Below are 25,564 nucleotides of genomic sequence, written 5' to 3'. Positions count from 1 at the left end.
GGGGGGAAACTCTATTAAGCTGAGAAGAGTTGAGTTTCTTCACACTGAAGAAAGTCTGGCATTTGCCCAATTTATAAGAACTGCATTGCATTGCATGACTGATATTACACTTGTCATGTGTGAAATTTGTTATCGATATTTTGGTCTTAAAATTTAAAAATTATTTTTTTAATATAATTATATTAAGTTTTTTAATATATTCAATGAATTTCATAAATATTTATTTTAGTATCAATTAATTAATTTATTTTTAGAATTTAAAAACAAAAAATATATTAAGGATAAAAGTTTAAAACATATTTTGTATTATTGATAAATTAGTATTATTGGTTTTTCTTGTTGAAGTTAACAAAATCGTTAATTAGATTGTTTGGTTGTTGCATTTTAGTTTAATTTTGGAGACGTGGTGGAGTGATGAAAGTCTGAAGCAGATGGGAAGGAAGATGACCAATCTTGTTGATATTGATTCTTAAAAGCTGGTTTGATATGTTGGTTACAGCAAATTGTTACATCTCAGTCAACTCCGGTGCTCAAAAAACACAAACTCTGTGCAGTCAATTGCTTCAAATTCATTTATTATTTGTTAAATCTTAATTGTGGACTCAGAGACAAAAAGGGGTCACCAAACACATCCTAATCCATTTTTCCCTTCGGCACGCATTCCTTTCTATACGTAACCAAAAGCCCACTCTCTTATTAGACCCACCCAATTCATACGTGGATGGCCCTTGTTGGACAATCATTTTCTCCAATATTTTATAAACTTTTATAGCCTTTTTATTCAAAATTATAATTGAAATAATTTCCACTTAATTAAAAGTCCCACCAAGTTATAATTGAATGACATGAGCTATTTTGCTCGTATTTTCAAACCAATGGATATTCCTAATGTAGGCGCAGATGATATATGAGAGAAGAACACTTGTGCAAAGAGCTTTTATTGTTTCCAAAGGGTTAGGTCTTTATTTGTGTGGACTTAATTAAACGAGTTTGTTAATACACATTAGATGAGTTTGTCCACTAACTAGTTAGAGACGAGTCTTACAAGACACATTACATAAGTCTGAATATATATTTGTTAGACGAGTTTGAAAATATACATTATACGAGTGTGTTCGTATGCTGATTACACAAGTTTAGCAATACATATTAGATGAGTTTATCGATGTATTAATTAGACAAGCCTTTCCACCACATACTGGTTAGATGAATATAAAAAAAAGTACACGAGATTGTCTATACAATAATTAGATGAGTATAAAAAAATTATTAGACATGTCATTTCATACGTTGACTTGACGAGTATAGCGATATATATTAGACGAGTCATTCACATATTTATTAGACGACTATAGTAATATACATTAGACAAGTCTTTCAACACACAAATTAGACGAGTTTATTAATAAACATTAGATAAATATGTTCATATATTCATTAGATGAATATTGCAATACACATTAGACAAATTTATTCATACATTGATTATATGAGTATAACAAAATATATCACATAGGTCTAACAATACATATTAAACGAGTCTGTCTATATATTGACTAGATAAGTATAGCAAAAATATTAGATGAGTTTTTTTATATGAGTATAGCAAAAATATTATATGAGTAATTTCATACATTAATTAGACGAGTCTAACAATACACATTAGACCATTATGTCTATACATTAATCATACGAGTCTTGTAATACACATAGATGAGTTTATATAATAATTAAACGATTCTAATAATATGTATTGAATGAATTTATCAATGTATTAATAAGAAAAATCTAGTCATTCATATTACATTAGATTATTCATAGATTAATTTATATTTTTAAATAATCAAATTTACATATTTCTACATATCTTTTATACTTTTAAAGAGATTACTCTATTTTCGCATATGTTTTATTCTTTATATTTTTACAAAACCTACTATTTATATTTTTACAAAGCCTATCATTTATATTTTTATACATATATTTTTCTAAACCTATAAATTATTTTTATGGTTAATTATATTCAAAACTTCATTATAAACTTAAAAATAATAGTAGTTTTTTTAATCTCTAATTTTCTTTTAATAATCACACAAACAAACTATAGGAATTGATTTAAAACTTGTTATTTTGAAAAGATGAACTCCAATTAATTGTTCTTTCTTATATTCTTGGAACATGGGTGATTGCATTGACATTATTAGGTTGGCAAAATAGGGCTCATAGACTTCTAAAGGAGACAAATGATTGAGAGACAAAATATGAATGATTTATTCGACTCAAAATTATAATTGGAATCATTTTTAATTATAAATTCCACCAAGATTTGATTGAATGGCATACGTTATTTTGCTCATATTTTCAAAGCAATAGGTGTGAATGTTATAATCTAACACACTCTTCTTCCAAAGATAAGAGAAGAAACCTTGTGGAAAGAGCTTTGATTGTTTCTTAAACTTTTAATTTCTTCTGTCGATTTTTTTGTTGTGGTACCAATATTAATAACTAAATTTTGGTTTTCATTTACAATTTTGATGAGGGAAAATCGGAAATTTAAGTATTTCAAAGGAGTTACATGTATTTGAGGCCCTAAAATATATTAAAATAATAAAAAAAATAAAATATAATAACGTAAGATGACATACTATTCACAAAATATTAATAAGTGAATAAATTATTAGCCTTGACTGCTTGGTTAATGCTTTCTGCTACAGTTAAAAATTGAAATGAATAAAATGATTAAACTGAAGTGCAGCATGAGTGGGCGGAAAAGTTTTCTTATAGAAGAAGAATACAAAGACACTGTTTAAAATTTAAAATAAACAAAATTATAATATTAAAAGAGTTATTTTTATTTGAAATATTACTTGTAATAAAAAAATATTCATTAAGTCAGTCTGATGCAGTTTTTTATTACCCTTCCCAGAAACGCATGTTGGATGAAGTGAGATAGAACAGAAATGGATTATAAGATCTGATCGTAGAACAAATTGATGCTAAATGAGACACACACTCCACCATTTATATATTGTTTATCACAACTTATGGCGCGTCACTACATATGTAAGAGATATATTTCTTTTATGCCTACGAAAATTTTGCAATCAACTACGTTTGAAATTTTGTTACTCTTCAACTTCATTATTATCAATACCTTTTTTCGTTAAAATTGTTCTCTACTTTTTAAACCGACATTTTTAAATTTAATCTCAAGAATTGATTGACGATGACATAGACATTGTAAATAAACTCAGTTTCTAGTTTAGTAAGATTTTGAAGAATTGAAATTTTTTTTACTTTGAAAAGTAACCACTTTTCGAATATAATTTAAGTATGGTAAAATAATTTATAAACGTTAAAGGTTACTTGTAGAAAGGGTAAGCATGGTGCACGAGGTTTCGCTGGAACCAACCACACCACTCAAGCGTGGGGCATTTTAAATATTATTCGTTGTCTGTTCCAATCTCCCCAGGTACCAAGCAGAAGGCCGCCAGTTCCATTTTGCTTCAGCCTCAAGATAGTACATATCAGAAAGTACCTTCCACACAGACACCGCAAAATCCATATCATCAAAGTTTCATCCCGATTTTCAGGCACAGAAAAATGTTTCCGAGTTGCCTAAACGATTGCATCAAGAACAAAGTGGATGAAAATTATCCACATCAAAATTTAGGTTTGGTATAAAATTCCACTAAAACAAATAAGTAGATAAATGTGAAGAAATCAAGGTTTTTTCCTTTTTTGTGAGAATCTTAAAAATGTTCAAAGAACTGGGCAAAAGGTAAATAAAAGATTAAAAAAAAAAAGATATAGTGCACCCAATGCAAGCCCGGCCATCCCTCATCATAAAATGGGATGGAGACTACAGAAAGGCCTAAAATGCACTAATTTAAGATTAATTGGCCATGAAGCCACCTCTTCAGTCTCTAGTATATCATCGTCCATGTCGCTGAAGGTTTTAGCAACTTTTCTACCGACTACAGAAAAACGTCTACTCTGATTTTTGCTTTGATTTTCTTGAAGTTGATGGTCGACGCCCACTTGTACATCTCCCCACAAATTTCAGAATCTCGTCAATCAGAATGACAGGAAGTGCAACAGCCAAAACTAAAAGCCACTCGTTCAAGCTCAGGGGCACGATACCAAATACTTGTGCCAAGAATGGCACGTACAAGATCAAAAAGTGTAGACCAAATGATACTGACATTGCTAAAAGAAGCCAAGGGTTGACCCAAGGGGGCATTGTCAAAAGGCTTCCATCTTCAGATAGGGCATTCAGAGAGTTGAACATTTCAATGGCTACCAACACAGAAAGGGACAATGTCATAGCCTTCACTTTACCAGTGTGAAAGTAATCACAGGGGTTGTCAAACGTGATTGTTTTAGAACCGGCAGTGAATGGAGAAGCAGTGAAGTTCTTCCATGAGGAGCATTGATCCCAGTTGGCAAGTTGAGTATAAGTGACAAGAGTATGTCCATCCCCAGCTAGGTCAATACCCAAGAAAGAACCGTGTGTATACCATATGATGAAGACACCAACTGTAGCTAATCCAACATAAATCCCAATAACCTGTTATGTATAAAATCAGGTAGAAGATTATAGGTAAGTAATACACATAAATCATCATAATAAAGCCCAACAAAAGATACGTGTGTGCAACAGAAAGAAAAGAGAAAACAAGGCAAATACCATATAGCGGAATAAAATCCACAAATTAATTAACGAGTCATCACTGCGACGAGGAGGCTTCTTCATTATATCCTTATCTTGAGGATTAAATCCTAGAGCTGTTGCAGGGGGTCCATCAGTGACAAGATTGACCCACAAAAGCTGGACAGGTATTAATCCTTCAGGAATACCTAGAGCAGCTGTTAAAAATATTGATGCAACCTCGCCAATATTGGAAGAGATCATATACCTGCAAAATTAATTTGTTACCACTTCAAGATAATATTAACTCCAATTTTATCACTAGAGAAGGATCTTAAAATAGTAGCACGCATATCGGTAACTAACAAAAGTATATATCTAGAATACTAGATAAGAGCCATGCCATGAAATGCCGCTCAAGATTTTGAATGCTTTACAGTTAGAAAAAAATTATGAAAAGTTCATTTTAGCGTTCTTAGAGTTCTAAAAAAGATTTCTCTTAGATAGCAGATTCTGAAATAGGCACCTTAGGATTGATATAAAGAAATCTAGCAAAACAGGATTTGATCCAAACCCATTTAGCATCTCAGTTATTATAAATAAAAACGACACATCTGAAAAATCCAGATTAAACCAAACTAATGCCTCCCATGTTTCAAACAATTTGGAGGATGGATATGAAATGTGAAATACAATTTTCAATCTTCGTTATTTTTTCATTTTGTTTACTTGATATTCATAGGAAAAAGCTCATGCATCACAACTGTACACTTACGGTAGCAACATCCGAACATGGTCCATGTTTATCTCAGTTCCTTTATTATAAATCTAATTGTAAGAGTGTAAACAACAACTCAATGCACTGAAGGCGTTTCTCCCTTTTCTTTTGAGACATAAACTAAGCAAATATTGAACGATGTATTAATGCAGTAAATTATCAATATCCGCAGTAGTGGCTTAGATGAAATTGTGGACACGTCAATCGATCATTAAATTAGATTTTATATATGCCAATTGTGAGACAACCCAGCGCTCACCAATAGAGAAAAAAGAATGTATAAATTATTTAAAGATCATCAGAATCACCTTATGAAAGCCTTCATGTTATTGTAGATAGATCTACCCTCACCAACAGCAGCAACAATTGAACTAAAATTATCATCCGCCAACACCATATCTGAAGCTTCCTTTGCCACCTATATAGGATTAGCATAAGATAGAAGAGATGAGTTGCCAAAAATAAGCAATATTAACTGGCGTTCCTTAGTCCAACTAATTACAATTATCATTGAGAAAAGACCCAGCACTTCAATTTGCATCAAAACTCTACATCAAACTAAAAACACAAGCATTCCCAAGACTACCTTAGAAGCCCAAATCAATCACCAATGTTCACTTGTTAGTAATGCACCAGAATCCATAAAATGATTACAATGAAAAAAAAATACCTCAGTCCCTGCAATGCCCATTGCAACGCCAATGTCTGCAAGCTTCAAGGCAGGTGCATCATTAACACCATCCCCTGTCATGGCCACCACCTCTCCTTCCTCTTTGAGCAGCCTCACAATTTCTTGCTTGTGCCTAGGTTCAGCCCTTGAAAACAAAAGGCCCCCACTCTGGTTCAAATATGCCTTTTTATCACGCAATTCCATAAAATCTTTACCCGTCAAACTTTTAGAAGTAATGTCTTCATCAGGGGTAAATACACCTATTTCACGGCATATAGCTTCAGCAGTGTTCTTGTTGTCCCCAGTTATAACCATAACACGGATTCCAGCCTCTCTGCAGTCTTCAATTGCTTGGTATACTTCCTCCCTAGGGGGGTCCTAAGCATTCAATATTCAATTTCACAAAGTTACCACATTAACAAGATATGATGAAGATGGTAAAACATGGCATATAAAACAAGAAGCTTAAAACTTACCCTCAATCCAACCAAGCCAACAAAAATAAGTTCACTTTCAATTGATGAATAATTGGAAGGATTAAGCAAAAGCTGGTGTGCTGGATGATCGTCACTACCACTATAGTTTTCAAATTTGGGGAGCTCATCCTTGTAAGCAAATCCCAAACAGCGCAATGCGCTAGTTGACATTTCATGAAGTGCTTGCAATACAAGGTTCCTAGCATTATCATCCAGGTTCACTACAGAACCATCTCGCAACTGAATTTTAGTGCTTCTGTCTAACACGTTTTCCACAGCACCCTAACAAAAATTAGAGACAAATGCTGGTTAAAAGGATTTCCCAATGGTGAGAAAAGGGAAGCAAGAAACTTTAAGAACATAAGCATTCATAGGGTCATGTATGGATTCAGCAAAAGAAACTATTCAAACTCCCACAGATATGATTAGAAACAAAATGACAAGGTGAATGAGAAGAATGATCAGGCCATAGTGTGACACAACCATGTTATCGAATTTGTTTTGGAAAACTTTATTCATTCAACAACACTCTGTTATACTTGTAAATAACCGGTACTAAACATTGTACAAGACTAGTTTTGCCCCCAACATGTTCCTGTTCTTTTAGTCTAGCCTTACAAAACATGTCTAAATTTTGGGGAGTTTGGATATTAACTATTTAGTTAAACATAATTTTTTAAAAAACTTATTATTAAATAAATGGTGATACAATAATAAATTTATTTTGGGGGAAGAATAAAAATACCTTACTCAAATAAAGATCTGAGAAGATTTCGTTTTAAAGAGATATGCTGCCTTGAATTTATTTTACAAAAATGAGAAAACCACATGACAAAAAGAATGGTATACACTTCCAAGTTAACCAGTATTTTCACATAGATATTAATTATGTAATTACAGAACAAGGTCATGTCATAGAAAACTGATAATCTAAATGAACTGTCTAGGTCAGAGAAAAGGTGACAAAAAGAGATAATACCTTAACTAGAAGCGACCTTTTTCCTAGACCAGAGTCGACAATGACGCCCATTGACTTCCGGTCACGATCAAACTCAAGAGTAGCAAGCCGTCGGTCATGCTCATTCCACCATTCACAACAACCTACATTGAAATTTGAAGGTCATGAAACTTAATATATCTATTGAATATGTTTTTTATACTAATTCATATTAATAAGCAACAACGCTTATTGATCTGATATATGTGGTCTTTCCGATAAGTTCTTAATACATAAACTCAAACAAATTTATTTTTTAAAAAAAAAACTTAAGATTACATAACAGCAAGTAACCTGTTTGCTAAAAAAATGCTTTACAAAATAATTTGCCTTGGTATGTTTCACCACATTATTCTGGCAATAAACAAAATTAACTTACGCAGCAAGGTACTTGTGCTTGCCGACCGAATATCCTTGGATCCTTCAGGATGGCCCATCTTCTCTACCAACACCTGGAGTTCCAATACAGAGTACAAAAAACTGTCAAACACCTTTACATCCTAAAGCCGGTCAATACGTTCACACGGATGGATTAGTAAGAAAAAAACAAGAGATAATTAAAAAGAACAACAAAGGCATTAGACAACTTGATAATGCTCACTCTGGCGCTCAAAGTAATTATTTAAATAGATACTTCCTACAGAAGCATAGAAAAATTGCAAAAAGTAAATGAAAAATATTCCAAGATAAATAAAAAAGGGGTCCTACCTTTAAAGCTGCTTCAGTAGGCATTCCATGGGCGACGAACTTATGCTCTGATTGTGCGACTCCGGCATCATTACAGATAGCAGCTATTTTCGCAATCATCTGAAGATTAGCATCCAATCCTTCAGTCGGCCAGTTCTCAATTTGACCATCAGCTGGATTGTACGTAGTTCCTTCCACCTTGAAGGCTCGAAGTGTGTCCACATTATGGCCAATTGCGACTAATTTCGACACAGCCATTTGATTGGTAGTCAGTGTGCCAGTTTTATCTGAACAAATCACAGTGGTGCAACCCAGAGTCTCCACGCTCGGTAGTTTCCGAACCAGGGCGTTCTTCTGGGCCATCTTGCGAGTACCAAGAGCCAGGCAAGTAGTGATGACAGCCGGCAAACCTTCTGGAATAGCAGCCACAGCCAGCGCCACAGCAATCTCAAAGTAATAGGTACACTTTTCAAATGAAAACTTGAAATTCCTGGGCCAGCCATCCACGTAGTCCCATGTAAGGAAGTACTTAACATTGATGAGCCAAACCAAAATACATATAAGTCCAATTATCTTGGTTAGGTTCTCTCCAAACTCGTTGAGCTTCTTCTTCAACGGGGTATCTTCCTCACTCTGCGACGCCACATGTATCTGCGTATGCACCTTCCCAATTTCCGTGTCCATGCCCGTCTGAGTGACCAAGCAAAAGCAATGCCCGTTAACAACAGTGGTCCCCGCGAAAACCATACATCTCTTCCCCTGGATATCAGCATCCTCCTCCACACGCCTGTTGATCTTATTCACCGCTTCACTTTCTCCAGTCAGAGAGCCCTGCTCCAACCGCAAAGTGGAACTGATCAATTCCACAACGCGCATATCTGCAGGCACCTTATCGCCAACCTTAAGCTCCACGATGTCGCCAGGTACGAGATCCTTCGCAGGCAAACCGGGGACTTTCGTGCCCTCTCGAATAACCACCGCGTGCTCCGACTGAATCTCTTTCAGCGCATCAAGCGCCTTTTCCGCATTGCTCTCCTGCCACACGCCAACAATCGCGTTGACGATTAGTATTAGGAATATCACCAAAGGCTCAACGAACGCCGTTATCTCCATCTCACCGCCTTCGTCTCCGTCGTACCAAGCGAGCACGAAGGAAATTATTGCGGCGGCGAGGAGAATCCGAACCAGCGTGTCGTTGAACTGCTCGAGAATCAGACTCCATATCGATGGACCATCGTGCTTCTCCAACTCGTTCAATCCATAGATCTTTTGCCGATTCTCGACCTCTTCGTGATTCAACCCCACTTTCACGTTCACCTTAAAGTGTTCCTCGCACTCTCGCACGTCCTTGGCCCATGCCTTGAAGATTTCACGGTCCGAAGCTCCGGAACTCGTGTTCTCCGGCTTCCCATAATCTTGGCCTCCCCTCCCCATTCAGATCCGTTGAATTCAAACCGGAGAAAACAATTTTCGTATAAAAATTGTTCCTCCCGTCAATTCATAAACGAATTAAGCAAATCTCAACGGAATCTATTAAACTCCGGACGCAGGATGCAAAATCGGAAACCCTAATTGCGAGATACCGAAAACAGCAACCGCTTCGCGAATTAACAGAATAAAAACGGCCTTGGTTAAACGAGAGAGGAAATCAGATACGAGATCCTAAGGAACTGAAAAACAGGCAAATGAGTGGTGTGTGAGTATTTGTTAGTGTGAAGAAAACTCGGTTTGGGCTCTAGAATTCCGGAAGGGGCGTTGGTTGGTTTCTCGTGAGAACTGAAAGTGAGAAAGAGAAAAAAGGAAAAGCTTGAAAGAGAAAGGGTTTCAACTATGCAATGTCTCAAGCATACTACAATGTGCTTGCCTAGTAAGCTAACTAATGGAATTTGTGGCCCAACTTCTCACTCTACTTTCTTTAATGCGTGTCTTATACCTAATGGTTATTATTTTTTATCCTGATATTTTAATAATTTTCTTTACAATTTTTGATAACAGAATATTCGTTATCATTTTATTGATATATTTAAATTTATCTTTAAAAAAATATTTAAAATAAACCCATCATAAATTTCTAACATATTCTTTGTGAAAAAAAAAGTTATCAAAAGAATTTTTCCTATTTTTTTATTGAGTATATCTGGCGAAATTTCGTGGTACGATCCATCGTCCCACTCTTTCTTCCTATTGGCACGTGTTCTGTCCAATCAGCACCATTTCTTGCTTTCGTCTGAACCTTCTTCTATCAATACTTTTGACCGCTCAAATGTATTTTTCTCTTATAATAATCTATTTTGCTATATTAAGTTATTTTATATATTGTTATTTATTTAATTTCATTCGTAATAATTAAAGATTTTATTTATGGGGTAATTATATCATAACAAATTTTGAATAACAATATCTAGGACAGATCTAAATCCAAATTATGAAGCAAAGATTAAAAGTATGTTGAACAGCCGTTTTGTTTTACTACAATTAAAAAATTAATTAAGCAAGCAATAATTGAGAATCCTCGAAGTTTTAATGCGTACTTTCCTGGAATGTTCATTGTCACATAAATCTATGAATGGCCTACGAAGTCAAAATTACAGTGCGACGGGATTGGTAGAATTGAAAGACCGAATAATGGTTGGGTAAAAAAATTATGTTTAATTTCTTTTTTACAGTAATGGAAGAAGGACAAACAGTGTTATTATTTTAATTTATTAGTTAGGTTCTTTCATCCTATATTTCTAATTTCTCATTACTTTCAAAAATTTTAATTTTAATTAATATTTTTTTAATTTTTTTCTTTCTTGATAAAATTATTTTCTATCTCTATAAATTTTTCTCTTTGTTATTAAAATTATTGTGCATCTTTCTAATACATTTTGAAATTTATACAGATTTTAAAATATTTTTCTTAAATTTTATAAATTTCAGATTTAAAAATTAATAATAATATAATTTAGTTTAAAATAAAAGTAGCAATAAAAAATATTTAAAAAATGGTTTAAAATACTATAGATAATATTAGAAATTCAAATTAAATTAAATAAATATTAAATTTTAGGATGAAAATTTTTTAGAAAAATGGTTTACGGGAATCCATTAACATATTTTAACAGATTTTGATATTAGATAAACAAAATTTTTACAATTTATTTCTTTTATTTAAAATTTGATAATTATTAAATTTAATTTTATATTTTAATACAATTTAATATATTTAATATATTAAATAAAATTTTATATAATTATTTTTTATTTTTATTATTACTATTTTTATTTTAAATATTTTATTTTTATTTTTTATCATATTTTAATAATGATTAAAAATATAAAAATATATTAAATAATATTAGAATTTTAATTAAATTAAATAATTATGAAATTTTAATTAAAAAATTAAAATAATGGTTTATTGAAAATCAAAATTCGATAAATAAATATTTTTAAAATTTTGTTTTTTATTTAAAATTAATAATTATTTAATTTTAATTTAATAATTAATATAATTTTATTTTTTAAATATATTAAATCAGATTTTATATTATTACTTTTTTTATTTCTTTTTTACTTTCATTATTATTACTTTTATTTTAATATTTTTATTTGTATGTTTTTAATATAACTATTATAATAATTATATTTTATAATTATTAAAATATAATTATATTTAATACATTTAATAACTCTAATCAAATTTTTTTTTAATATTATATTTAATATTTTAACCTACTAAACTTTAATATTATTTAATATATGTTTATAGTTTTTTAATATGACTATTATAATAGAAATTATATTTAAATAATTATTACGATATAACATATGTTAAATAATGTTAAAATTTTGAATTAAATTATATTATTATTAAATTTTAAATCTAAATAAAAATTAAAAAATTTAGAAAAAAAAATTAAAATCTGTACATATTTAAAAAATTTAAGGAGTGTAAGGTAAAGAAAAAAATTCAGAAAAATTTATAATGATTTTATCAAGAAAAAAATTTAAAAAAATATTGATTAAAATTAAAATTGAAATTTTTGAAGGTGCACCACAAAAGATGAAAAGTGTAAGGTAAAACACGAAAAAAATTTAGTTATTGTATACAGAATATATATATTCAAACTAATAATTTTGGTTGATTTGGCCTACAAATTAAACCTGTGGAGTTATTGTATACAAGATTAGTTTTAAACAGTGACTTGTTTGTGTTATTAAAAGAGATTGTAAGATGGAAGAGAAAAATAATAAATATTTTTAAGTTTATAAGGATGTTTTGAATATAATTAACTTTAAAAATAATTTATAAATTTAAAACATTAATATATTTATAGAAATATAAATAATAAATTTTGTAAAAGTATAAAGAATAAAATATATAAAATTAATTCATTAAAAATACAAATCACATATAAATATAAATAAACTATTGTAATGTATATTGTTATATTGGTTTAATTAATGTGTTATAAACTCATAAAGTCATGCAACATATAATGTTGAACTATTATAATCAATATATACTATTATAATCAATAACACTTCTACGTATATTATTAGACTTACATATTTCTTAATTTTATAAAATAAAATTTTATAATGTTAAGAAATATAACTTTTTATTATAAATACCTAATTTAAACATTTGAAATTAACTTTATTTTAATTTATTTTATTAAAATTATAATTATGTAAAAACTTATGACAATTTATATTTATGATTAATGCTATTTTTTATTAAATAATATCAATTTTGTTTACAGGAAAATAAAAAAATATTTAATGATAAAAATAATTATATTATAAATTAATATAAAAAAGATAAATGTGAGTAAGACAAAATTATTATATTGCAATCTATTTTAAATTACAACGTAAACAAGATATATTATTAATAAATATATACTTTTTTAAATCTATTATATATATATATATATATTAGTTTAACTTTTACAAAATAAAAACATGAAACAATAAAAATATTTATATAATAATATAAAAAAGTAATACGAATTTTATTTAAGAAATAAAATAATAATATATTAAATATTAAATGTTAGAGTATGAAAATAAATTAAATGAATGAAAGTATAAAATAATTTAGTAGAAAGACAATATTTTATATGATAATATAAACCATACGTATTATATATATATATATATATATATATATATATATATATATATATATATATATATATATATGGAAGACGTAAAACAAACTTCTTTTATATATATATATATATATATATGTGTGTTTTGAAATTATTAATTATGATTTATAAACGTATAAATATGAACTTTTAGATAAGTAGTTAATTGTGGCAACCCTACAATTTGGGTCACTATATGGGGTTTAGTGTTTAGTGATATCAGTGAAAGAACGACGGACCCACTCAAATATCAGAATTAGAAAATTAAAAGTCCAACGTCAAGGTCGAGATAGCTGAGTTGACCCGGATTCCAAATTCCTGGCATATGCTTTCATGAATGCAATGTAAACAAAATAAAATAAATAGCTCCACAAAAATTTCTCATTTCTTTTTACAAATAAAGTCAATACGAATAAATTTTAAATCCATTTTTATTAAATCTAATGACAATTCCATCACTTAATTATTATCACTTCTTGTTAATTTTAACGCAAATGATTTCGATTTCGATTTTAAAAAAAAAAATAGCAGAGAAGTTTGGTTAAATAGGGCTATTATAGCTTTTAAAAAATTAATTAATTATTCGAAGAAAAAAAGTCTCCACGTTAGTGATATAATTAGTGAAAAAACAAAATAACAATAACTAGGATTAAATATCTGTGTTGAACTTAGAAGGATGTTGAACTTAGAAGGGATAAATAACAATAAGTGGGAACTAAATTCTATTGTTGGTACAGTTTAAAGTATAGTTGGTCTTTGGAAATTTATTTCACTTGTATACCATTGAAAAAGGTTGTGAGTGGTGAGAAAAGACGAATAAGAAAAAACACGTATTTTATAATTTAAAAGGAAAAAAAATACAAACCTACCCACCATGAATATAATAATATACGAGAGAAAGGAATCCATTCTTATTTGATTGGAGAAGAGGTGAAAAGAGATAAAAAAAAATAAAAAATAAAAAATAGAATGAAAAAGTGTAATTAATTAGATTAAGTGATTATAGTAGTACATCAGTTCAATTTAAATATAAAATTAAGAGTTAAATATTTTTTTATCTCTTAACTTTCAGTAAAAATTAAAATTAGTCTCTCTTCAAAATTTTGGCCTAATTTAGTCCCCAATTTTAGAAATATATGAATTTAGTCATTTTAACCACATTTTTTTAACTTTATTTGCTATTTCAAACAAGTTTCTCAGTTAACATTGAAGCAAAAATGTGTCAAAAAATTTAAACAATCTACATGTTATCATGAAACGTGCTTGAAACATTAAATAAATCTAACAAAATTTAATTAAAAGGACTAAATTCATATATTTCTAAAGTTAAAAGACTAAATTAGACAAAAGTTTTTAAGAGGAATTAATTCCAATTTTCACTTAAAACTAAGAGATCAAAACATATTTAACCCTAAAATTAATTACAAATAAAAATGCACGATCAATTTACATGCTTATTTTTAGCCAAAGGAAGGATATAAGAATATAGCTGATTATGTCCTTGAAAAGCATGTTAATCAGATGAATTTGGACTTTTATAATTTATTACATATCATAAATAATTAATTGTGTAAGTTTATATTGAGACAAAGGACTTAATATAAATCTATTTAATCAATTATGAAGTATAAAAATATTAATAAAACTATATAAAACTCTTAACATATATTTGTTGGTGTTTCTTCACATGTGGGAAGATATATAACATAAAAAAAGTAGGTCTTTCTGTTGATATATATTTGTATTAATTAATAGAAAGCAAAAAGTTGGTGGAGGCAATTGCCCCCGATAAAGTTGGATCCGTAAGGGCTAGTGTTGTCTTTTCCTTCACCCTTTTCTTTTTGATATTTACATTCTTATCTTAAAAATTTGTGGAAAGGTCTAAGTTTCTTCTCTAAGATGATTGCCAGAATACTATGTCTTCTCATCTACTAATTATTCACACTGTTATTCAAATTTTTAAGAGTATTTAAAACAAGTTATTTATTTATTACTATTTTTATTTCTTTATTATTACTTTAAGTGAAAACACATACATTATGTATGTGTTATTTTTAATAATAAAATTATTGTTATTGTTATTATTATAGTTATAAAATTAAGTATAAATAGTTTTTATAATTTTGTTGTGAGTAATTTTATTTATTTTCTAGATAAGTTTTTAATTAAAAAAATGTTAGGTTCAAAAACGGTTAAATAAAAAAATGGTTTTATTTAAATAAATGATCATTAAAAGTAATATTGATAACATAATTATTTGCATTTAAAAACATATTCGAATGGTAAAATTTTACTGAGTTGATGAAAATAATATATTTTGAACAATCTCAATAATAATCATCAATGTAGTGCTAGCGTGTCTAATGTCTACTTAATATGTTCTTTTGTGGTTATATAATTAATGTGAATGTGTTTATTTTGACTTGTACTTCCATTACTTTTTAGTCATAAATACTTTGACAGAGTTATGGTGATATAACTTTAATTTGCAATTGTATCCACAACTATAAACCATATGTAAATTTAGTGAGTCAATTTAATCCGACTTGTTTATTAACGAGTCAAAAAAATTTGAATCCGACCCGACTCATCACAGGTTGGTGGGTAAATGGGTTGTTCACTGACCCGCTTAGTTACAAATCTTTTTAAATAAAAAAATAATAAACTTTCTATAATTCAAACCTAAACAAGTTTCACTCCCAAATTTCACTTCCAACATGGATGTTTAATTAATTTTGAAAATAGAGAACCTAAATAATTTTTTCAAACAAAAAAAATAAAAAATATTTTTTATAAAATTAAAATTAATTTTAATAAAATAAAATTAGGTAGGTGGGTTGGTGGGCCAACCCGGTCCACCACGGGTTCAACCCGCATGAGCCGGGTTTAAATGAGCCGAGTTGAAATCTGACCCACGTAAAAAAAATACAATTTTTTCAAACTCAATCCGGCTCAAACATGTGGCGGACCGGGTTGGCCTGCGAGTTGTGACCCATTTTGACCCATTTTAACAACTCTACTCAAAACAAAAACAAAAACAAAATGGGGTATTCATAGTGAAAGTAACCGTCAAGGTCTATGTTCTACTGTTCCAAGATATAGTTTTACTATTCAGCATAAAAATATATTAGATGTTGGTTTTCTAGTATTAATGCAACTAGTATAAAGTTTGAATTAAAGTAGTCTATCACCTTCAAACTATCAAATTTTTTGTATATGAGCGTAAAATCCTTTTATCATTGAAAGTATCTCACTATTATCTTTGCAACTTTCTAGTGGTCAACACTTTGATTACTTTGATATCTTTCCAAAACTCCAACGATGAAATGTCAGTGTCTAGTGCAAACTTGATCATACATTAAACGTTCAATAGCTGAAACATCTATAACATTTTTCATTTATTCTAGTTCAAGATCATTTTCAGCTCCAATATTATCATTTAATTCTTGTAAATACATTTCATAGTCACTATAAAATTTTTGATCTCTTAATCCTTGTGTATCTTCTCAATGTTGTTTTACTACCTTAATGAGAAACTTGTTGTTTAAGTAATTCCTCAACAACTTTATCTATCACCAACAAGCTGTTGAACTCGAATAACTTGTTTAATTAGCTATTGAATTAAAGGAGCGTGAATAACTATCAATCTATCATTTGATTTAGAAGGTTGAACTTCATTATGATTATTTTGAATTAAATAACTCCCACTAATCAAGTTATTTTCAATAAACTTCACATTTTTTGATTTCACAATTCTAGTATTATGAGGTGGACGATAAAAAACTATAACTTTTGAACTTTTCAGTTTATCCAATGAAATTAGTCTTAGGTTTTAGTTTCTTCTCTTGTAGTTTATTAAATGTCACTTCAAATGGCATTACACATATATGTCATAAATTGGGTTTTTGACTTTTGAATAAACTCAAAAGGTGTTCTTAAAACAACTTTGGTTAGAACTTTAAGACCAGTGATCGACAAAGAATCAGGAAAATAGATTGAGTGACATGCATTCAATCTATTTGCATGTCTTAAACTGAAAATCAAAATAGAAAAAGAAGTAGAAATTGACTTACTCTATATGGAAAGTTGATCAAATTGAGGGAAAGAGCTCACTCTAGTGATCGTCTAGATACATTCTGATCATCAAAGAAATTACTCAGGAATTAGAAATTTTACAAAGAAGGGAGAAGAAACTCAAAAAATGAATTCTGAAAAGATAGTGTGTATTTTAGATGATGAGAAGTGTTTATAAAATTTTATTTATATTATTAAATTATTTTATCATTTAAATAATCAGTCTCATTATTTTTAAAACACTTATCAATTTTAATATTCTATTTTGTAACTTTTTACAAAATACAACATATTGCCTTTCATACGTATGAATATTCAAGAAATCAGAATATCATCTCATGCAAATATTAATCCAGAATTGTGATTGAGTTAAAACATTAGATAGAGTTTGTCTTGGATAACTCTACTAATTCCATTTTGAAATACAAATCAAAGAAAAGAAAGTGATGAAAACAATAATGTGACACCTAAAGAGAAAAATCAAAACGTGTCTTTTAAAAACAATACAAACTTACTAAACTTTCTGTAAGTACAGACACTAGCAAACAATATTTGCCATATTAAATCAACACAGTAATAACAATGTCCCCACATGGATATTATCAAAATCAATTCAACATGTTTAAGGCTAGTTTAAAGCACATCCGACATTTCGAAATTAACTGCTGAAATATACCATTACAGACGTAACATAGTTTTAGGAAGCAAGATACATCAGCGTTCAAAACTGAGATTGGGAAGAGGAACAAGAACAAAAGTGAGAGAATAGTAACAAAAATATTATTTGAGTCCTTCTTTGGTGTTTTCCCTTTGGGCAATCATTCCAACCCACTCCATTATCTTCCATTTTCCATACCCATGAGGGTTTCTCGGGCCTCAATGTCTTGCACTCACTATTCAATTTTCCTACCTACCTAAGGTTTCTCAATGACTAAAGAATCAAACGCTTATAGATAGAAAAATACAACGAAACCAAATATAGAAGATTGTATGAAATAAAAAGGGGGACAAATATATGACAATGCAGAATTTAACAGTCTTGTCAATTGCAAAAGCCTCATCAGCAAAGCAAACCTGCAGTTTTTGGATCATCAAGCAACAGAGGTACCATTGGACTACCTACATATATTTTTCATATACGTGTTGTTATTAAACTTTGCATGTTCTCTCACTCGTAGAAGGGTATTAATTAACCTCTTTGTGTTGCAGGGTGAGGGTTCAGTTTGGTGTATAGGCTTTCAGAAAATCCTGGGTCAAAGTGTAACTATTCTTGTATGTGATGATTAGCCAGAAACATATAAATAACTACATTTCTAAACAAATCCATGACATCAGTATCCCTAACTCTATTTTTATTCCCTGTACACGAAAAACCTAAACTAATAAACACAGCATGAAGGTGCAATTACAACTACAACTGCAACACCAAATTATATCACTCAAAATCTCAGAACCCAAACCAATACCAATTCCAAACACAAAAATGCATCCAAATTAACAATTAAACACTACAATTTTATATTCTACGATTTAAAAAATCTAACCTTTAGGACAATCACAACACTTTCTTTGACCTTCGACCCTCACCGGAGAAGCATTAACGCCACCACGTCCTAAACCTAGTCAGCGGGTTTGAGCTTCCCAAATTTCAAGTTGAAGCACGAACCTTTTTCCTAGTCTTTCAGACTTTTCCTGAGGTTTTAGACAGTAATAACAAATTTCACTCACTTTATTCGAGAAATGGGGGAAAAAGATGGAGAGAGATGACAACACTTACCAATATTGGCCGTCAACGAAAACGGGGAAGGATGGCACCGAATGAAGAACCACTCACACTTACACCCACGGTGACGGACCCTCTCTCAACGAAGAGCTGAAGGATTATAAGGGTTTGAGTTCAGAATGGGTTGCGGAGAAGAGGGGTTCATAATGGGTTGCAGAGAGAGGGGTTCAGAATGCTTCTAAAGGCTTCTCAGGGGTTTGGGTTGTTTTAGTCGAAGAGGGAAATTCTAATTTCATTTCTAACCCCTCTACTCGCGGACCAAATCCTTCGATAATGACCACTATACTTATCATTGGCTTTACCGGCGGCAATATTCCTTCGGTAATGACACACCCAACGTTCCGCCGGAAATTCCTTCGGTAATAGAAATTACCGGCGGACCGTTGTCCTTCGGTAATTATCCGCCAGAAATCTTGTTCTTTCTTGTAGTGATAAATTAAATTCTATACTAATTCTCACAAACTTTACTTTAAAATCCACTCTTCATTACCTCCAAATTCACTCAAATAAACAAGAAAAAAAAAGTTACCTCCAAATTTTCTTAAATTCACTCAATTACTCTTCCTCAAATCCACTCAAGTGAACAAGACATTAAAAAATAATATAAATAACGTACAAGAAGACCAAAATACAAAAATTGATTAGAGATAAGAAAAATAATATCCTTTATATTTAATTGCTAATTTATCAGCGAATGACCATGGATCAACTATAGAAACCAAAATATAATTAAAAATTTATGGAAAACCTAACTGATTATTTATTTAAAATTATATTCATATACAAAATCATTTTTTTTAAAGTAGCAATTTTGAAAAAAAAATCCCAAATAGTATACTATTTGTAATATTTCCTATCTATAATATTTACCAAATAGTATCTCTTCTTAAAATATAGTGAAACTGAATTCTAACTTTCATTTTCATCAACTATAAAAAAAAATGGTAGGCTAAAATTTGGTTATTCATACCTTCATTCATTTGTTTTTAAATTGAAATGGTGAGAAATTTACTTTTGTTTATTAATAAATTTTATGTAAACTATTAAACTAACTAATTAATATTAACTAAATTACTACTATATGTAATTATTAATAAATTTATAATTTCATTTAACTACTTTATATTTACTAGTCAATCCTTTCTTTTAATTTGAATTTGTGGGTTTATCATATCATCTTGATAAATAATATTTTTAATATTCATTTGAAATTTCAATTTGAATTATTTTAGTGCCAAAACAATTATTTCTAATAATTAAAAAAATAGAATCATATCTATTAACCTAAATAATTAGTTTAACTTTTCAATTTCTGTTATCAATTAGTTTTCTCTCCAATAAACTATTTAAAATGTTATATGTTTTAAATTAAAAAGTTTCATTACAAAAAATAAATCATATTTTTAAGCAATACTATATGCTTAAAAAATTAAGAATTGTAACATAATATGTATTTTCAATTTTTTTTAGATTTTTTATTTTAAATTATCTGTTCTCATTTTATTTCGATAAAATAAGTTTTGCAACTACAACAATAAATATATGTATTGAATTTTAAAATATTTATTATATTTAACAAAGAAGTTCATCTAACATTATTTAGGTAGAAGAGACAATATATCATAAGTTCAATTTTATATAATTAAATTAATAAATAAATTTAATTAAATGAGAGTTTTTTAAACTTTTTTTTATTGTTTTCACTCTTAATTTTTTAAATCTTTGACACACATTTTTACTTTTATATTCAAATTTAATTTCATTTGGAAACCAAGTTATTTTCTCAAACTATGATTCTCTTCAAAAGAAATGATCAATAACTAAAAAATAAAAAATAACGTCGTATCCAATAAAAACTACATATTTTAAATATTTATTATAACCGTTACTTATATATAAAACAATCGCCCATCTCATGTATTACACAATTAATTAATGACATTAACGTGATAATGGTTATGCTTGCTTTTTAAGAAAGTAATTTTAAAGTTCAAAATGATTCTCTATATATTTCTCTTATCTTAATATTTTTTAACCAGCTTAAAAAACTTGATTTAAAAAATATGATTCTTCTAATAAATAAGTAAAATATAAACAACAACATCTCACAAAATAATTTAAGCTGATTCAATATTCGTTTCACATATTTAAGATATATGCATAATTTCTATCCTCTATAAATTTTTCGTATATCTATATAATAGACTTTTTGTAGTGACTACATTTATATTTTAATTTTATCTTTCAAATATTTTTTATAATTAAAATAATTATTTTATTAATTTAAATTTTTTTAAGTGATTGTTTCTTTGCATATAATTTTTGTATTCGATTGTTTGTTTAAATTTAGTATTTTTAAAGAATAAATATTTTTTTTTCTCCTTCATTCATCCATCTTCAGTAAAAACCCACAGAATTATTCATCATGTAGACATTTCTTTTATCACCAATTTTCATCTCTTTCTCTAAAAGACCGACCACACTACCACCATCATAATCTTCATCTTCTTCACCTCTCATGCACCACATAAAGATGCGAAACCATGGATTATAAAAACAACATAAGTTAAAATTTGCGTCAACAAGTTTAACATTTGGTAGGAATTCTTAAATGTAACGTGACATTATTATAGCACAGAAAAAAGCAAAACAAGAACCCATTCGAAAAGTCAAGAGATGCTCCAAATTGTTTGGTTCTCCTTTGTTGTATTTTGAGAAGTGTCAAATCCATTCTTATTTTTCACTAGAAAAATGATATCACCAATTTTTGACACCATTTTGATACTGCACACGTGTTAAAATATGATTGGACGATTTCAAATTAAAAAAACTGAGACAAGAGCATATTTGGAAGAGAAAATCTAAAGTTTCTCTTTTAATTTGAAATTATCCAACCACATTTTAACACGTGTGCAAAGTCAAAATAGTGTAAAAAAATTAGTATTAAAATATCATTTTCCTTTTCACTAAATCCCCCTAAAAGAAAATGATTCCCCCCACTTGGCTTGTGTTTTGGCACCGTAAGGAAGCTGCAAAACACACTTTAAACTCTCATACACACAACAACTAACACCCAAAAACGTAGTCATTGCAAATCATGGCACATGATAGCCTCACAAATAATGTCCACTACAAATCCATTCAATCATTAATCTTTTCCTTTCCACAACCTTTTCTTGTAATCTAAGTCTTTTCTTCTTTTTCTTTTAACTTTTCTCAATTTATACCCACCCAGACACCTCACAACAACAACAACAAAACATGACCTCAGTTTGCATATCACAGTGCCTCAACGATGCACGTGACCCACGTGTTCCGGTGAGGGCAACGTACGTGAACCTTTACAAGTGGCCGGAATCGGATGCGGAGTTTGTGAGGTCAGTGAGTTGCAACAGAGAAAAGGATTCCCGTGTGTACGGACACCCCAGGGTGGTGGACAGTATCTCCTGCAGGCAGATGTATCTGAGAAGCTACACCTTCTCTAGGGAAGAAGATAACGACGGCGACAAAGCTCAGATATGTTTTGGCGTGAAGAAGAAGAAGAAGAAACGTGAGAACAACAACTCAAAGCCCGAGACTGGGAAAAGAAAGTGCTTCGTTTGGAGTAAGGCTAAGGAGATCTCATGTTCTGCTTTGTCTAGGATTTTCCGAAGGGTCTTGTTCTGCTCCGCCAGTGTAGATGTTGTCCACGATAAATATTGATTTTTTTTTTCCTTTTTCTTTATATATATATATATATATTGTTTCTATTTATGATCCAGTGAGAAGAATCTTTTTTCACTTTGCTTTCTTCTTATTAACTTTTGTCAAGTGTGCGTTTAATGTAAAATTTTTGTGTCTTACAGAGAAAGGTTTATGTTGATTTTTACTACTGTTTTAGGTTGTAATGCTGTTTTGCCTTTTGTCAACTTCTTTTGTGGCCTTATAAAGGAAAATGTATATAGTTTCAGTTCATGTTGGATTTTCAAATTTTAACTATGTTTTCTTCTAGTTTTATTTTGTATGATTATTTATATGGACAATTATACTTTGACAACTCTTTTTTAACAATTTTTTGATAATAGGACATGTGTGATCATTTTATCGATATGTTTGAATTTTTTCTAAAAAAAATATTTAAAACGGACTAATTATAGACTGCTAGGTATCCATTGTCAAAAAGTTGTAAAAAAAAAATTGTTAGTTGCGTAAATCATTATTCCAAATGAAATGATGAAGCAGACATGTTAGAGGTTTTCTTTGTCATGTACTCCCCAATATAAAGTTGGTTGTCTTCCACGCTTAGCGGTGTTCACGCCAGTTTTGTCCCTTCGAACATAGCAAATTTTATGAGCCAATTTTTATTTTATTTTCCACTCCCTCATTTTCTCAAACCTATGAATCTAAATACCACCAATTAAAAAAAAATAATAAAATGAAAAAAACTATTTTTTTTCTTGTAATTTTTGGACTATTTGAAGAGTCAACAGATAAAATTTGTCTAATGGTATACTTTATGATTTCATAGTTATCGTGAATTTCATCACCTGTGTTTTTTTAAGTTAATAAATAATAATTAAATTTTTGTATTTGAAATTTATTTTTATTTTTTTTTCATATCGCATGTAATAAAGCTTAGAATTGAAGTTTACTGCCTCAGGCCCTCATTGATTTTGCAGCGATTTCTTTTCACTTTGATTATAATATTAGCTCTTTGTCACAGAGTTAGTGCTTGTATTTTAGTTTCTTTTATTAAAGAATTTGAAATATTTTGATCCAACTTTATGATTTGATCCAATAAAACAAGTAATTCCAAATAAAATAATTATATTATCCACGCCTATTAACCACTTATGCAGTGTAAGTGGTTATTTTTACCTTATGTTTTATCTATACCAACTGTCTCATTTCACATATCTATACTTTCTTAATAAAAATTTGATATATCAAACTAAATATTTAATTACTAATTTATTTTTTATATTTAGATTTTTAATTTGTTTTGATTTTTATATTTGTTTTTAACTCAATTGAGTTTTTATATTCATAAAAAAAACTCAATTTTATATTTTTTTATTAAATTAACCGTTTAGAAACATCACATGTCAAAATTTAAATTATCTTTTAATTTGAAATTTTCCTAATTTTAACACATAATATCTTTCAAATAGAAAATAACCTAAATTTTGACACATTAACACATCCAAACTGCCTTAATGTCAATTTAATGAAAAAATTATTTTTTTAAAAAGATAGCAACTTAAGTCTTTTGTTGTTGGAAGTTTCACATTCACTGAATATATAAAACAATTTCATGATTTATAAATAAATCCAAACCTCATCTTATAAATCAATTTTATAATATTAAATTAGACTTATTTTTTTTTACCAAAATCACGTGTTAAAACTCGTTCTAGTCCAATAAAATTTGTTAAATACCTTAATTTAAAGGAATACTTTGACAATCACAGATTGTACCATGAATCTGTAAAATTTCATAAAGAGAATTTTAAAAATATAAAATTTTACATCAAATTACTAATTAAACATAAACCAAATACCTTTATATAAAATTAAATATGTAATTTAACATTTTTTTTAAGAACTACTTATTGAAAATTTATCCAAAGATTCCTGGTTAAATGTTTTACCAAAACATACTCTTAATTAGATTCTACTTCACTACTTGAACTAGTTAATTTAGGAAAGTGAAATAGTAAAAGGACAAGCTAACTATATTCGTTCATGAATAATACGGTTTCCATACAAATATAAATATGCAATTACTATTATGTATTCCAAATTATATATATATAGAGAGAGGGACAACTCCTATAACTTAAAATCACAATAATAATATTTCCTTAATTATAAATTACCAACCACCTTGTTGTTTCTTATTAACTTAGATCTCATCTTAAAAAAGATTGAAATTCTATGTTAAGTACTTGAGTGTGAATAATATTATGTAGTTATTACATTACACAGATGGAAAGACCAAAACAATGGTTTTGCATTAGCCTTTTAATTTACCTATTGAGAAAATGTTCGGGCAAAACGTCTAAAAATTGTTTAATTAAAACATGCATAATAAAATCATTTATTTGTTGTTGACAACATTAGAAAGAATGAGTCCCTTTCATTTAGTTATGTACGTTTTACACAATTAGATTTAAGGATTGACATCATAATATTTGTTTCACGTAATTACCACAATTAGATTAATGTAAAACTAACCAATGAGGAAATAACAAAAGTGCAATATTGTGAAGCAATTACTATTCTAGCTATGTTTCGATTATTCTATTTATGTGCCAATTAAGTATTT

At 29.0% G+C, this 25,564-nt stretch overlaps 2 protein-coding genes across 2 annotated transcripts; one reads left to right on the top strand and one right to left on the bottom strand.

Annotated features, from left to right (window-relative positions):
• Positions 1 to 3,674: 3,674 nt before the first annotated feature.
• On the bottom strand, positions 3,675 to 10,156 carry LOC106757596 (calcium-transporting ATPase 4, endoplasmic reticulum-type). Its single transcript, XM_014640293.2, has 8 exons — positions 8,281 to 10,156; positions 7,952 to 8,024; positions 7,555 to 7,676; positions 6,576 to 6,857; positions 6,100 to 6,477; positions 5,738 to 5,847; positions 4,691 to 4,919; positions 3,675 to 4,570 (listed from the first exon to the last, which is right to left on the bottom strand). The coding sequence occupies exons 1-8, from the start codon at positions 9,691 to 9,693 to the stop codon at positions 3,992 to 3,994; spliced, it is 3,186 nt and encodes a 1,061-aa protein (XP_014495779.1). The 5' UTR covers positions 9,694 to 10,156; the 3' UTR covers positions 3,675 to 3,991.
• A 12,138-nt stretch (positions 10,157 to 22,294) lies between these two features.
• Positions 22,295 to 23,144, top strand: LOC106757464. The gene has a single exon (XM_014640136.2). It carries the CDS (start codon positions 22,519 to 22,521, stop codon positions 22,957 to 22,959), a length of 441 nt encoding a protein of 146 aa, XP_014495622.1. The 5' UTR covers positions 22,295 to 22,518; the 3' UTR covers positions 22,960 to 23,144.
• The last annotated feature ends 2,420 nt before the right edge of the window (positions 23,145 to 25,564 follow it).

The sequence above is a fragment of the Vigna radiata genome, chromosome 3 (assembly GCF_000741045.1).
Source record: "Vigna radiata var. radiata cultivar VC1973A chromosome 3, Vradiata_ver6, whole genome shotgun sequence".
Classification (NCBI taxonomy): Eukaryota; Viridiplantae; Streptophyta; class Magnoliopsida; order Fabales; family Fabaceae; genus Vigna; species Vigna radiata.
This window is presented reverse-complemented; position numbering and strand designations above follow the sequence as displayed.